Raw genomic sequence first — 15645 nt, 5'->3', positions numbered from 1 at the left:
ACTCGGTAACTTTACATCCTGTTCCCACGGTTAAATGAAGAGGTGACATTTAGCAAACAAAAAAGATCTGCCATTCGCGTGGTTGAATCTTAGCTCTCAACATATTTCAGCCATGAGTACTGTGCTATTTGTTGTGATACGAATCGTCGTAACTTGCAAATTAAATTCAAACTTCTGACTGTAGATGATTGCCAACTTGAAATGTATTTTCTTGTCTTTCGGTTTTCGTTAAAATATAACTAATATTTTTGTGCGGTATATAATTGGTAATGTGTACAAATCACCGATTTCTACTTTTTAACCTCGCTCACTTGTTCGGTTACCATTATTGCTTGAAATGATCTATGCCCATTTTCGCGTGAACATAAATTCACACATAATCCCGGTGAGTTCCTCCGACTTTTACAATTTTATATCAGTCTTAAGATCGTTGACAGCACCTGTCAGTTATCGAGGACTAATAATAACGTCACTCGTCGACCATAATAACGTCAAGAATATTTCAGTCACGATTTCACCTCTGACAAAAAGCTGAAAAGTCTGAACCTAAAACTGAATAAAACAGAAACAATGTGAGAGTATAATTTGAAATCAATGAGCGAAAAAAGGTACTCAGAAACATAAAAGAGTGGTCCATGGAAAAAATGATCAATTGATAGACTAAATCGAAGTAAAAAAAAAAATCATAGTACGTGACGATTGAGTGACGGCTACCGCTTACAGCAAACCGCTGTCGCGCCGCTCGGGTAAATATACACGGAGTGAAAGGAATTTTTGAACGAACAAAATAGATTTTGTTGAAGTCCGTATTCACTTCAATCCAGCATCCCTCATTTCTTCCAAACACGATGAGTTCGATTCAATAATTTCGATTTAGTTAGTTCGTCGAAATGATTTAGTAAAGCCAATTCCTTGATTCAACAAAAGCCTTTCTTCAAGACAAAAGTATTTTATTTTGAGTTAGGTAAGTACCGCGTTCGCCTCATTCGACTAATACATTGAATTGCATCAAACGAATATCACTTGACTCCACATAATCTTTTCCCTCCTTGTAAACGGAAAAATTATTATACGATCGATGGAAAGGGTGGTACGGAGAGTGATTGGCAGGGGTTAGCGCGGTCGCCTAGATGCGACGTGGGGATTGAGACTCGCGAGGACCTTCGGGCATAGTCATCCCTGCGCGGATGCAGGGTGGAGGAGAAAAGCGGCTCTCAGAGATGAAATGAGGGCGTCGGCGCCGCGCGCCGGGATTTCGTCGACGCAGCCGCGTCTGGACCACCGTGGCGTAGAACTCCGTTCACCATAGTCCGCAAACAACTGGCCAGATGACATCCGCTTCGAAGCGCAGTTTACCGCTGGACATTAACGAGCTAGTGCAACGGTGATGACGGCCGTCCCGTTCTTCGTCGGCTGCATCGTGTTCGGTACGTGAAATACGAGAGTGTCTTAAGAGTAAGTCTGAGTCTGGTTAGACTACTTGGAACATCAACGGCCATTGAGGTCTCGCGAGCTTGCACGAAACCCCGGAAGCCCAAGACAGGTCGTCGTCTATCTGGAGAAGTATTTGCGCGTTAGTCAGACTTTGCGACTAGATTATTGCAGGTGAACCCTTGGATCTCAGGTTTAGCAAATCAGGACAAGGTGCTTCAGCTAAAGTCAACCACCTGTGAACCGAGTGAGCTTGGCGTCTGGCCAAGATCAGGGAAATGTGTACTGGCTTGGGCGTGTGACTGAATTTTGGAGAATTAGTATTGACAATCGGGATGACTTGGTATTGGCTAACGGTGAACGTGAGGTTTTGGGATACCCGCTTTTCGGTTGGTACACGCGGTGCTTGTAAGTGTTTTCTCCCGAGCACAAGAATAGAATTCTAGTAACGATCGATATACTTTATTTCGTAATGAATGAATCGCGAAGGAATTGACACGTGAGAGTTTTTTTATTTAACGTTTCGTTTTGGCGATTCGCATTATTAGCGATGTTTGCAAACAATAAACTCTGTGCGGTAATCAGATAAAGAATACGTAGTACCCAATACTTATAAAAATGCGTAGCATCTACTGAGAAATTGTATAAAAAGTTATAGGACATTGTTTCATTGCGATGGTTCGAGGGATACGAAAGGAGGCTAGACGTTTTGTATTGACGCATACATTGTGTGATTAACAAACGAGTCGAGTCTAAAACAAGGTATCCACGATTCGGTCACATCGGTCTCTGGTATCTGAAATTCTTACAGAAATCACCATCTTCCACAATTGTAAAACAGCTTTGTTTTATATATGAGGTGGAACGTTGGAAGGTTCCAAGTAATGCAAATGCAGAGAAGAATATCGTGGTTGTTTGAGCTTATCGTAGATTCTGCCGTGGGCTGCTTATTATAACGCTGCGAGGATCAATTGTTAACACTGGAGGTTCTGCAGTGTCTGTTTGTCCTATTTTCTTCCATCTTAAAGGTGTCATTTTTGTATCTCATACTTTTTGAAATCTAACTAGCCTTCGGTAAACCAGTAACCCATTCAAGTGTGCAAAACTTTTGTTTGAGAGTTTGTTGCAAACTTGTCACGCGTAATTCCAGTAAGTTCATCTCTGTACGTCGACTATAATGCGCTTAATCACAAAATTATTGACCCTAGAACGATAAGCTATAATATTAGAATCTATGTTTCAAATCAGTTGTTTATAATATTTATTTACTAATGTATCCTCAGTAATTTGTAAATGTGGATAATTAATAATGCGAACAATGCCACTTCAGTGTATCCTTGATTTAGTTCAATTTTTAATACTGCCATATAAATTTTCTCACAGAATAAGGTTGCGGCCAGTTTTTTAGTGCGAAAAAATCACGCCAAGAAATTTTAAAAACCGTAACTATCATTCTCAAATTTCAGTGGTATAAGAAAAATAGTGCGTGGATGAAATATTGAAAATCGGTTTTACCCAAATATAGCAGTCGTTGTCTTGATCTGTTTCAACAAATTCACCACGTGAATCGTGTTAATAACAATAATCGCCACGTTTGTAAGAAGTATTCATAGTATTAACCCCAAGAGTACACACTCGAGTTTCACAGGCCCGTTCAAATTCTTATCACCTGCTACCACGGGATCCGTAACGTTACAGAAGCAGCCCTATCACGTGAAAAAAAAACTGGTCTGTTCCCTAAAATTTCCGCCACAAAAAACTTGGGTTGTCGCTCCGCTGCGAAAATCTGCATATCGAAAGACAACAAAGTGTCTCTCAGACCCCGAATGTTTCGTACGTAAAGATGGAAAATTTTATTTTCATATTTTTTCCCTTGAAATATTGTAAGATCCTTAGAGAGGAGCTCATCTCGTCGTTCAAAATTCATCTATTATTCGCTAGATGTTGTAAGATTCTTGTTATTCGTGGTCGAATAAATCTCGCGTACGAAGTCAGAGGGGTTCGTAAATATTAATAATTTCAGTTTAGCCGAGGATTTTACCCATTTTCAAATTCGTAAATCAGATACACTTATCCCTTTGGTCCTTCTGGAATTCAACCAATCCCGAAAATATAGCTCTGTAAACAACTCGTGCAAAATAACAAGCTCGCTTTCTACCCCAGGAATCAACCTGTTGGTTATATTCACACCGTAATTCAATTACAAAATATTCGAATTGAATATGAAACCGAAGTATGTTCAAATATACATGCTCCGCGTAGTTTGTATATGATGTAGGTATATTACAAGTTTCAACTCTGATATATATCTAATATACTCTTTGATGTCGGTGAGTGACTCTCCGCTCTATGCTTAGTCAATTACGAAAATATTTCCTACGACCATTAACGAGCCGAACTACATGATCTGCTTTACTGAAAAAACGCCTAAATTTCGGTAATGGATGATAAAAAAATCTATTTTAGTATTATACTGCCATTGCTTTTCCTACCTCTTCATTAATTTATATTTTATAGTGCCGAAAAGAATTTTCTGAGTTAGAAACTCATAGCTACTTAGTACACGACAAAATATTTTTGTTAGTAATAAACGTCACAAATGTATTTTATTTTAAACAATCCGGTATTTAGATATAGTTGATTTTATCAATTCTAACCCTGCAAAAATAGACGTGCTTAAACTAGAAATGATGTTTTTTTTTTTTATTTTGCTAATGGCGAACAGATCAGCCTTATTTATGGGTACATATTATGATAAATTCTTGCTGGCAATATTTTTGGGAATTTATTTTGGCGGGAAAATGAACAGAGTAATTTGGCAGATGGTTTTCACCCTCGCGAGAATCAAGAAAAACACACATATAAATATACCTATACTCGTAAGCCATGCTATAGGGACATGATGCCTATTATCCTGATTAGAAAAGTTGGGATAATTAGCTTTTTGACTAATGTACTTAAATGAGAGTAAATTTGGGATTGCAGGTTCGATAAAGAGTAATTGATAGGGAATTATTTGATACTTTTTATTTATTCTATTTCGAGATATTGGCAAATCGGGTATTTATGAAATTAACACAAGGGTAGATTACGATGATTCCTTAAAAAATGCTAAAGTAAAAATATCAAAATTGTAAACAATCGCTTGGATGTCGATGTTTCATTTAAAACCGCTTCACAATGTTGCAAAATCTAATAGATTCGTTGAATTTCGTTAGAATTTGCTGTTGATTAAAAAGCGACTATTTCAGTGAATTTATGCAGAACAGTTTTCCCATTGAAATAAGTCATCGTGAAGAGTAATCAAACAAATTCACCAGACGTTTAACTATTTTAAAGCGTTCAAAATGCATTACCTGTTCTTGACTTTGTAAGAAAAACATCGTAGCTTACGATTACTTAAATTTGATGATTTCCAAATGATAGATCATGATTAAATTAACGAAAAGGTATTGAACTAATCAGTGTGAAATGTAAGAAATACACAATTACCGTAGGCAGTGTTTCCTTTAAAAAATGAAAATTCTGTATCCCAACAGGTAAAGTTATTATAATGACTCCGATAGTGAAAAATTGAGTTTTCACTAGATCTTTCCCTTCTATTGTGTAAAAAATCACCTTCGATTATTTTCGAATGAACTTTTGGGTGGGTGGGTGTGTTATATTTGACGATATTCTATGAGCTCAAAAACCACCCGAATTAGAAGTTCGTAAACTGACCCATCAAGGTTAGCCAAATTATCCGCTTGGTTGTTCGAGTCCCACATAAGCTGGTATAACACTTTTGTCACAAATTTTAAAATACGCTAATTTCCAATAGTTACTGAAATATTTCAGCGGAAATCATTGATTACAAAGTATGCCGGTTAGTAATTAACGCACTGCGACTCTTACAACAAGAAACAGATTGTTTTGTCAGTGTCATATTGACCACTGGATAAATTATTATAGTTGTCCGTAACATTAACAGCTTTATATTTGCAGATTGATGACTGGATTTCTACAGAGAAATACACGGCATGAAGTATCTAAAAGTCGCCTTGTTCATGTTCAACCTTTTAATATGGGTAATTATTCAAGTTTACAATAATGTATTGACAATGTGTCAAATTTTCTATATCGTCGTGCTCAAATTTAGAAAAATCTTTCAGAAATTTTTTTCAGCTGTTGTAAGGCTACGAGGTTTATCTCAACTTACTGTAACTGTCTTTCAGCGCTCTCTCGTGCTATAGAACTTGTGATAAATATCGAATTATCTGGTCACGTATCACAAAAATGCATCAGATACATGATAATAATGAGTTGAACGTGTCAGAGTCCGAATGGGAAATTGTTTCAATTCGACGTGATGTTGTAATCAAGTTTGCTAATTGGTTTGCGTTGATCGATACGTTCAATTAATTGTTCAGATTCATTGGACGTTACTGAATATTCTCTCTCGGTAGTAAACATTCCAGTAACAGGTCACCGTCCGAAAAAACTAGCGTATTAAATCTTCGAGGAATCCTAAATTCCTACAATAAATATTTCAAAATCAATGGTATCTTACGGAAACATTGGAAGAGAAGAACAATGTCCTAGAGGCACTGCGAACAAATTACAGAGTATTACAAAAAACAAAAAATTATCATTAATCTACTCCGCTGAATAGTAAACTTTTCCTAACCGCAGCATATGTAGCAATTAAGTTAACGAATTACTTCATTCGCACTGTTCGCGCGTGTACCAGTAACCCTGGAAGTTAATTATACATATTATAACCGTCTGTACTTTTTATATTTTAGTTTGCTGGCTGTACGGTCCTCGTAATGGGTGCCTGGCTCTTGCTGGAACCAAGCAAGGGCCATCTCTTGAACCTTTTCGTCCCTGATGTGACGCCGCACGAGACCATTCATTTGGTTGCTTACAGTCTTCTTGGTCTTGGCATTACCGTCCTCACGGTTGGCTTCTGCGGATGTCGTGCTGCATTTCACGGCAATCAATGCATACTGGCAATCGTAAGTGATTGGTATAATCATTCAAACAGCGTTACGGACAATTTCGAACACGCTATTCTTAATTTGCTTAATGGAAATGTTTCTTTGACCGAGTGGAATTGCACGTTTATCCTGTGAATACCTATGTAATGACACTTGGACAATTTACTATGACTCTCATTTACGTTACCTTCTTTTTATTTTGAGCATCGGAGGTTGTTGGAAGATTGCTTCGTCAATCTTACGGACATCAAGAATCTGTTGACTCAAAATTATTGTCTGACCTTAAAGTGGAGGAAACATAGTAACATTTTTCGTAACGTGACAACAGATTGAGATTTTCTTTCATTTTTCCTTCAAACTGTAAATTTTCAGTCGATTATAATAACAACGTCCCCTAAGAAACTGCTCATCCGAAAGACGATCAAATCGTCAGTCTGGTAATTCTGAAATTTTCCGTAGTACATGAGCATGCTGATCGCTCTGATAGTGACGGAACTGGTGACAGCTGCGGTGGGTGGACTGATGATATTTCGCGTGCTTTCCGGACTGGAGAAGAGGCTTGGCGAACGCCTTTCTGACCATTACGGTTACAACTCAAGCAGCGACATCTCGTTCAGTCGCAGTCTCGACTTTGCACAGTATAAGGTAATCGCGCAGCTTCCACGTCGTTAAGGAAAGTTAATCACCCATTACACAAGCTAGATAGTTCTGCCTTAATTAGGCTATCCTAGGGTTTGGCAAATTATATCTTTAGTGCAGCAATGCAGTGTTGCCATTCAATTTCCGGACCAAGAGCAAAGTACTATTGCAAAGAGCAGAAATCATACATCATACATCATACATAGTATTAAAGTTAGTAAACCAAAGTCTGGATGTTCGGATGTTCAGAAAGTGACGTCACCCAAATTTTTTTTTCTCTTGACGTCATCGATCTATGGTAATCGTCTACGACGAAAATCAGCTAGCCGAATTCCTCAGTCTAGAAACAACCGCGCGGTAGAGCGGACGTATGAGAATCGCGCTCCGCAGATTTCGAGTAACGGGTTCTATACCTCCTGGGCTCCGGGTCCGCTTTCTGACGCAACTCGAGTTCCAAAACAAGCGCTCCGTAGTTTCTGCGCTCCAGGTCCGCTTCCTGGTGAAACTCGACTTCCAGAACAAGCGCTCCGTAGTTCTGGTTGTCCAGGTCCTTGACCTGATGACTTTTGACCTTCCGGACTAATTTTCAAGTTTACAATTTTGATTATTGAAAACGTCATGTTTCGTACTATCAAACCAATACGCACGCTTCAGATAACATTCGGAAAAAAAACCGAACGACCAGGATCAAGAAATTGTAATTGGTGAGTGGTTGGCATTGTATACATACGAATTTATGACATTACCGTTGTTCGATTAGAGCTAAAATTGCTGTGCGTCGTGTTTCAAATCTGTCAACACTTAGCGGATTATTCTGTGGTATTTTTTGACGAAATTTATTGTCATATTGATTTGTAACATTATATAGAAAAAATCTTACGGGCAGATTCGGTTCGCGTCACATGCACAAAGACAGTGTTCGTTCTGTATACTGTGAAGCAAATACCAGAATTTTTTGGGGGGTCATCGTACCCCAGTCTCTCCTACAACTATGTCATCTGGTAAAACACTGACAACGAGTAAGCGAGCGCAGGAGCACAAAAACCAGTCACACTAGGTATCCGACCCCGAGCGAGCTTTAGCGAGCGAGTGTTTTAAAACTAATACTATTTTTAAATGACGTATCAATTCATTATTTTCAGAAGGTTACCTTTGTATAACACTATTATGTACAACTTTGTAAACTGGAACCTGTTTAACTGTTCATATTGCAACTTACGTAGTATAGTGAATATCAGTTTGATCAAATGTTCAATTAAGGCCGTCTATTAGTGGTTGTATTGTTCATTTATTAACCATCGATTAATCCACTACAATTAATGTCCATTTGTAAACCGTTATACATTTACACACTGACTTAACTCACCGTTGATTTTTTGCAGTTTAATTGCTGTGGAATCCACAGTGACGAAGACTACAATGACACAGCATGGTGGAAGTATATCCAAGAAACTCGAGGCAAACGACAACAAGTCCCTTTGACGTGTTGTGTGCTGAACATCGAGGTACGTTCAAGGGTTAATCATTTTTACATTGTACCAGGGTTAAAGTCGAGGGCAAGTCTCTTTGACGTCTTGTGTACTTAGGAACATCGAGGTACGTTTAAGAGTTGATGATTTGTCACTTTGTACCAGGGGTACACAGCTCGATAAATATCCCAGTCGTTATAATCAAACAAGGTGATGAAGCTCGGGATAAACAAAAACTGTTATTTAGACTATATTAACGTTGAAATCACCTACGCTTTGTGCTATTGACGTAGAAAGTAATTACTAACAAGTACTCGATGCTCGTCCTCGACTCCTATTTCAAAGCAGTGCTTCACTGTACGTTTGTAAATATGCGGACGCGTTTAATTTTGATCGTGAGCCATTAATCGAAAAATTTTTAATCTGTTTAGCCTGAAAACGCTGGGAGTCCGATCAGCGTCGTATCCAGAGTGTTTCACAGAAACGTGAGTCGAAGTAAATTTAACAACTATCTCGATCAGCCATTCGTCAATCTATCTAGTTGCGTCTTTATCTATGTTGAACAATGTAACTAATTGCTCTGATTTTGCTTCAAAATCTGTCAGGATGACGAACCGTGGGTTCATCCTCAACCAAAAGACGAGCTATCCTGTCAAATTCCAGATCCAGAAGGTCATGCCAACTACAGACATAAAGAGGTAATTTTCAGTGTTACTCATGCCATGCCTGAAAATTAAATTATCGAACAGAGAGCAAGTCTCTCGTCAATAATATAATTAACTGGGCGTAATAGCTCTGTAGAAAAACGAATGTGAAAGTATCAGGGTAGCATCTGCCTTAGCTTTCCACAAGAATTTCATTTTCTAAACGCTTAATTCCATTATTATCACGTGGACGTGAATACCTGTACATATCCTTCATTATAACTGCATGTGAATATGCATGTATCTAAGTTGGGAATCTAATATGCGTTCTCATGTATGCCAGATGACTAGATCTCCTATAGGTATAAGTTTCTCATCTTCGAGATCTACACTGCTTAAAGAGTTCAAAATTGACTTTCCATACAGGGCTGCCTTAACAAGATTATCACCTGGCTTCAAGTCGAAAGCTTCACCCTTGTGTTCCTGGCCATGGCCATGGCCGGTATTCAAGTAAGTACCTGTAATGACGTTAAGGCTTTTTATCCAGTCCAACGAAGAGATTATCCATTCCACTATATGATTCCAATACCCAGATCTTAATGAATTCGCATAATACATTTCAGTAATGAGTCGAACTTCAAGTTTTTCATAATTATACGATACAAAAAAATGTTCCATTTTATTCCGAGGTGTCTGTTTTTGATTATCGCTGCATTATTCGTTGAAAACTGCAGTTCTTTGATCCTTTTGTAATGCTCAATTTCAAGCACGTCGTGCAAACAGGGTCTCTCCACGCGATTATCACTGTTCTTATCTTCATATGTTTCAGACATTCGGTATCATCACCTCTGCCTTTCTCTGTCGCACTCTCAGAGATATGGATATAGATTGAATGCGACTTAACAGCCGACCGTTGCCCGTTCTTAGCGTCAAAAATCTGACGGAGTAGACCAGATAAATCAGCTTGCATAAAAACCTAGTCAGAAGAGTGTCTCGTGCGACGATAACGCGTCTCGAGGCAGGCAAAACCTATGTTTGTTGCTATTATTCCATACGTCGACCGAACGAACGAATTACGTCCTTGTGCTATTCGAGTATGTCGACAAGTCGTTGAACGTTACTTCAATCGATGATAAGAAATTCTTGTACGCAGCGTTGACGCAGCGATTAGCTAGAATGGTCAATGCCACGGTCTTGTATACAGGCCCGGCAACTCTGGTGGTGGGGAACGTATCGCCTGATTATGAAGGGTAGAGGTAAGTAAAAAGAATCTCAAATTGGTTTTAACTGAAAAAGTGTCCACCATAAAGCCAGAAATAATGGTTCAATAAGTCGCCAGAATGGCGTTCATAAGCAATAATACTTCAATCTGATTGGCGCTTTGTAGAATTTTTTCTACAGCAACGTCATCTTAATTTCACTGTATTTTATGGACACTTTATGTACACGGAGGTAGTCTTGGACAGTTTTTGAGACGCCCCCAGCATCGAAAATTGAGCGGAGTTTCCGAACCTGTATACGAGGCTTGTTATCAAATAATGAATATTACGTGAACCGCAGATTTAAATTCGACTAGTGTTGTTCTTGCTGTTAGTACAGTCACAAAGTATTAGCACCTAAATGTGAAATGGGAGAAAAACAAACAATACGAAACAATTGTTGAAACCGCATTCGGAGCTTCATTTTATTATATCCTAGCTGATCACGACTCGGAATTGTTTATAGGTCCACGCGTGAATGCGGCACGCATTATAATGTAAACGTCTTCTGTTTGTGACGTAATTCAACTTCTAAATATTTTTAATTAAAACGCATGTGGCCTTGTTGCACTTAAGGATTGATCATTACGCATTGGAGTGTACAATTCATTTAACTGATAATTAACTGATCTCTGAATTTTTACGCCAGGGAGAAATTTATTCTTCTACTATTTGACATAATCTTATTAACTCACACGTATAATCCCAATCAGAAAATTGTTAATTCGTACGGTGCATACTACAAGCTCGAAGATTGAACATCAAACAAGCTATTCGAGGAATATTACATTCACGTTCTTCGCAAAGTGGAATTCAACACTTGAAAATTCGTGCTGAAATTAATCACTGTGAATTTTGATCAAGAAGTCTCAGTCCGTCACCCTCAAACAATTTTACTGATGATTTTCACGGAGTAATTAACTTCCGAGTTCACGTACACAACATCTGGTTCTAATCAAATTACCGCACGATACGTGGAAAAGAGTTTAATTTTCGAATATGACTGCATGCAGGCAAACCTGCTTGGACTTCCGCTTGCCGTGTGGTACGTAAACGATGTCAGAACCAAGCATGGAAAAACATCTTGATTGTAAGTTGAATTTTCAATTGGGAAGAATTCCACCCATGCAGAATGTAAGAAATGGTACTATTGTATAGAGTCAATTGTAAAGCTTGAACCGAAGGCATAAGTCCAATGTGACTTCGTCGGTAAGTGGTACATAAGTAATAGTTGTAGGATATACCGTGGTTTTACGAAGAGTGCGAATTGTGTGAGTCACACATCTGTGTTAACGTTACATTCATCTGAGCTATCTCTATACATCGATCCGGATGAAATCGGTATTCGTCTGGTGATGTTTGTATATTTTTTTGATACTTAGTTTGCGTCTATGTTTAACTTCATAAAAACCTGGGTCAAAGTGACCTATTCTTGGAACATCGATTCCGATGCAACTACAAGGTATAAAATTTGGATTCCAATTAAAGAATGTTTAATATCCATTCAGTACAAATAAACCGTGTCACCCAGAAATCTATCCGTGCCATCAATGACCGAAAATATTATACTTCAAGCAATGATTATTTTACCACACCGATACGTGAGATTTTTAGCCGCTTTTTCCATAATGAACACTCGTCAATATATCGTGGTTGAATCGCCGCTTAAACGTATGTATTTACCGTATTTATATAACCGCTTATAAATGTTACAAGCAATTGCTCTGAACGAAGTGAGGAAATACTACTTCGGTTTGAAGTTATCTGTCCATGTAAAGAGTGTAATCAGGCTATGTTGAATAATATTATACAAATCTCTATTGTATGTATACAAGTTATATATTTACGGTGAATCCGTTACATACCGTGTAAGAAATTGTTTGTACATAGGTATATTAAGTGAAAAGATATACTAAGTATATGTTTGTTAGTCGTCACGAGAGATGCTAAATAATTATCGACGTGAAAATATGATTGTGTTGTATACGTACCGAGATGAAAATGTGAAAACTAGTTGACTGAGTGAACGACTGCGCATGCGCAAGATACATAATTCATATCTATTGGTCGCAGAAATTATGCCGCGGAAATATTTTCGTCTGCAAGGCAGGCCAGCCAACTTGTTTTTATTTGATTATATTGTTGTTATGATGACTCGTAGCAGTTTCCAAATAGTCATAATTCATCGCTTTGTTAACAATGAAAGTTTGCCAAGTTTTCTCGAATCACTGATCCATTATTCGAAATTTCGTTATTTTAAAAAAAATTCGCAATGCCTGTATAACCTCTTGTGTACCGCGCTTAACAGCTGAAGTTTGGGGTGGCCAACCTGCGTGAGAAGACAACAAGGCTTGCGCATGTGCACTCGGTCACTTAGTTTGCTAACCTTACCATTTCCTCTCGGTATATACCTGCTGCACTCGAGGAGTTCCAAAAAACCTGTCATTTCAGAAAAAGTTATTTTTAATAACTCGTGTCACGTATGATATAAATAGCATTACAGTCTCATATATTTTCGAAAATTGTTTCATCATTTTATGCAATGGAATGACGTGTAAGAGAGAAAAAAAATACACACTTGAAGGATAATAAATTTAGTATATGTATGTTACAAAATATTCACAGATTTCGAAAACTCTAAAAATATGAAACTAGTAATTTGACTTCTGCTCACTCATAATTCTTCACGTGCGATTACGCATGTCATCGGTGTCCTTGATCGAAGAAAGCTAATTGTGCTAACAGTACTGCATTCTACTCGTGTAAGTAAATACTTCGATCGTTGAGCTTTTGCACGGGCCGTGAGTTCAGAAGAATCGGACCGTCCAGTGAACACAGCTTTCGGAATTTCGCGACCTGAAAAGCATCCGCAACTAGGTTGTTATGCAACTTTCATAAAATGTTACAATCTTATTGAATTAATGTTTGAGATTATACTATATTTTCAAGAACATAGACTGATAATGCTGCCTGTACCAGAAACAACACAAATTAAGTTGTTTAATCATTGCAAAAATATCTACTGATATGCATTTTACTTGATAACGTGAGAAACAAAAAAAAAACACCCGAAAGTAATGACATTCAAGTCAGTGATAATTGAACACCTATGAGCAGTGTATGATCAATGACTTTTCACGATACCTTAATGAAAACAAAATTGAATCACTTGATTGACTCGCTTTATAATATACGACAGCGGTAATGTTATTGAGTTATAATTATTTATAATTTTCAATAACGCTGGAGAAGATAGCCTAAAACTCGGCGTTGGAGTGTTTTTTTTTTTTTTTCATACTTCAAACCAGAATAGTATAATGATTGACTAGCAGTCACTTATGTTAGTGATAGTTATATTTGTTCAGTTCCCCACCAAAGATCTTATAACGAGAATATCCTTGGGATTTCAGATAACAAGCGTCACAATTCCTAAGGCCTGATATCAAACTAACTTGGCTTGATGAGATTGCGATTGGTTCTGGTTGAATTATCCAAGTGACGATTTCGCTGCACGGTGGCTGCGTCAAAGAGCCGTTGTAGGTATAGTAATTCTTTTCGAACGGTGGAAACATCCATTCAAGAGGAAATGGGGGAATGTAAGCCTTTGCGCCGGGTTGACTGACTCGCCATAAGTTGGTAACGATGTGGTCCAAATAGGGATTTTCCACGTTGGTGATCTGTTCAAAAATAAAAATGCACCATCACAAGGCATGTCAATGCAAGACGGTCTCCTCGTCACTGTACGAAAAAAGTTTGGATCCCGCGGCTCACCTGGAAAAAGAACGAAATGATCATCACACCGTCCTTCGCTCCTAGTACGATAGCGTCAAGGGGAGAGTTGAAGCCTCGCTTGACGTGGATCATCTGTAATTCCATAGGGTAACGGACGTAGTCGAGAGTGTGTTCGCTGCCCTCGACATCCGACGGACCCCAGTGGAACATCATCGAGTAAAAATCGTAGCAGCCGTTGAGCGGACCTCCCTGAATGGAAGGCCTTGAAGATCGAGTCCAGAAGGCGCAAACCAACACTATTCGTATTTAGATGAAACAGAAAAAATGATTCGCAAATTGAATTGTGGCATTTGATATCGAGTGGAAGTCATAATGGCTCGAGATCCAGTTCAGCATTTTTGGGAACGATTCATTCCGCGCGAATGTAGGTTCAGTTACGATTTAATGGACAGTTAACGACTCACTCGAGAAAATTGAATCAACCGTCCGGTAACGTACCGTTATTGCCGTCATTGGCCATCGTCATAGACACTGGCTGGATGCTGTATCCTCTCCACTTGAGAGGTTCGCTCGGTTGAACGACACATGCCGAGCGTGTGACAATGTTGACGGGGGATTGAGAGCTTCCGCCACTCTCCGGGTAAGAGAGTTTCCAAGTATGAGGTCCGTTGTGGTCCGCATATCCGAATATGAAAACTGGCGAGTGTTGGCAATCCAACGGCGCGAAAAGCTGGGTCCAGTCCAGAATTTCCGTCAGGAGCAAGGCTGCAAGGAGATTTAAGTTGATAATCACGGAGCTACAATAAATGCCATGTCAAGGGAATTACGGACAGTTACTGGTAGCCAGTTTTTTGTTAGGTACTATTCCCCAATAATACGATGTCATCCGTCAGTGATAAGATCGAAAGCGAATATGCGGCAGGAAATCTTATCTCTAACGGACAAATTTGCTGTCAGTGAGACCTCACGAGTACCGATTGATTTCTAACCAAGAAAAGGCTTTAGACATTGCGGATCATGCCAGAAATTTTCGGGCCGCAGAACTCCTCGGTTACAAATACTCGTTGATGGTCAATTTTCATTTCACAGTATAAACATGTCTCGGTCGTACCTATGAGCAGGACGCTGCCACACACGACCAAAAATTCTGGTAGTGAAATGTCAAACATTTTGATGAACCTGAGAGTACAGAATGGGATTTGGTTTATCGCGGAACATGGGGAACAGAATTCGTCACGCCAATTTCTTCGTTATATTGACACCAGCCTCCAGATTACTTGGAAATTTTATTTCTCATTCATTTATTTATTTTTCACACGTGTACAAAAAATCTTGAAAATATTTTTGTGTTAAATCAATTACTATAGAGAGACAAAACAGTGGGATTGACGCTGGCTTGTTCCGTGTGTACAAAAACATCAAGCTGACAACTCCGTGCATTGAACAATCGATAAATTCGAGTTAGGCAACCGTGCAGAATAGATATAAGTTA

At 38.6% G+C, this 15645-nt stretch overlaps 2 protein-coding genes across 2 annotated transcripts; one reads left to right on the top strand and one right to left on the bottom strand.

Annotated features, from left to right (window-relative positions):
* Positions 1-1207: 1207 nt before the first annotated feature.
* LOC124310514 (tetraspanin-11-like) lies at positions 1208-11924 on the top strand. Its single transcript, XM_046774545.1, has 9 exons — positions 1208-1427; positions 5416-5498; positions 6216-6428; positions 6870-7055; positions 8432-8554; positions 8950-9003; positions 9124-9216; positions 9589-9672; positions 9992-11924. The coding sequence occupies exons 2-9, from the start codon at positions 5451-5453 to the stop codon at positions 10052-10054; spliced, it is 864 nt and encodes a 287-aa protein (XP_046630501.1). The 5' UTR covers positions 1208-1427; positions 5416-5450; the 3' UTR covers positions 10055-11924.
* Positions 11925-13036: 1112 nt separating this feature from the next.
* On the bottom strand, positions 13037-14931 carry LOC124303253 (carbonic anhydrase 3-like; the record flags this gene model as incomplete). The annotated part of the gene is made up of 4 exons (XM_046760259.1): positions 13037-13277; positions 13874-14098; positions 14193-14449; positions 14652-14931. Coding segments are annotated over 4 exons (864 nt in total), but the record flags the coding sequence as incomplete, so codon positions are not given.
* Between the last annotated feature and the right edge of the window lie 714 nt (positions 14932-15645).

This window comes from Neodiprion virginianus, chromosome 1 (assembly GCF_021901495.1).
Source record: "Neodiprion virginianus isolate iyNeoVirg1 chromosome 1, iyNeoVirg1.1, whole genome shotgun sequence".
Taxonomy (NCBI): domain Eukaryota; kingdom Metazoa; phylum Arthropoda; class Insecta; order Hymenoptera; family Diprionidae; genus Neodiprion; species Neodiprion virginianus.
The sequence above is the reverse complement of the archived record's forward strand: the minus strand, read 5'-3'. Positions and strand labels throughout refer to the sequence as shown.

Excerpts from the sequence above, each read along its gene's own strand:
- LOC124310514 (XM_046774545.1), top strand. The coding sequence starts at position 5,451 with ATGAAGTATCTAAAAGTCGCCTTGTTCATGTTCAACCTTTTAATATGG. Across the intron at positions 7,056-8,431 it reads TCGACTTTGCACAGTATAAG|TTTAATTGCTGTGGAATCCA; the intron begins GTAATCGCGCAG and ends GATTTTTTGCAG. Across the intron at positions 9,217-9,588 it reads CCAACTACAGACATAAAGAG|GGCTGCCTTAACAAGATTAT; the intron begins GTAATTTTCAGT and ends CTTTCCATACAG.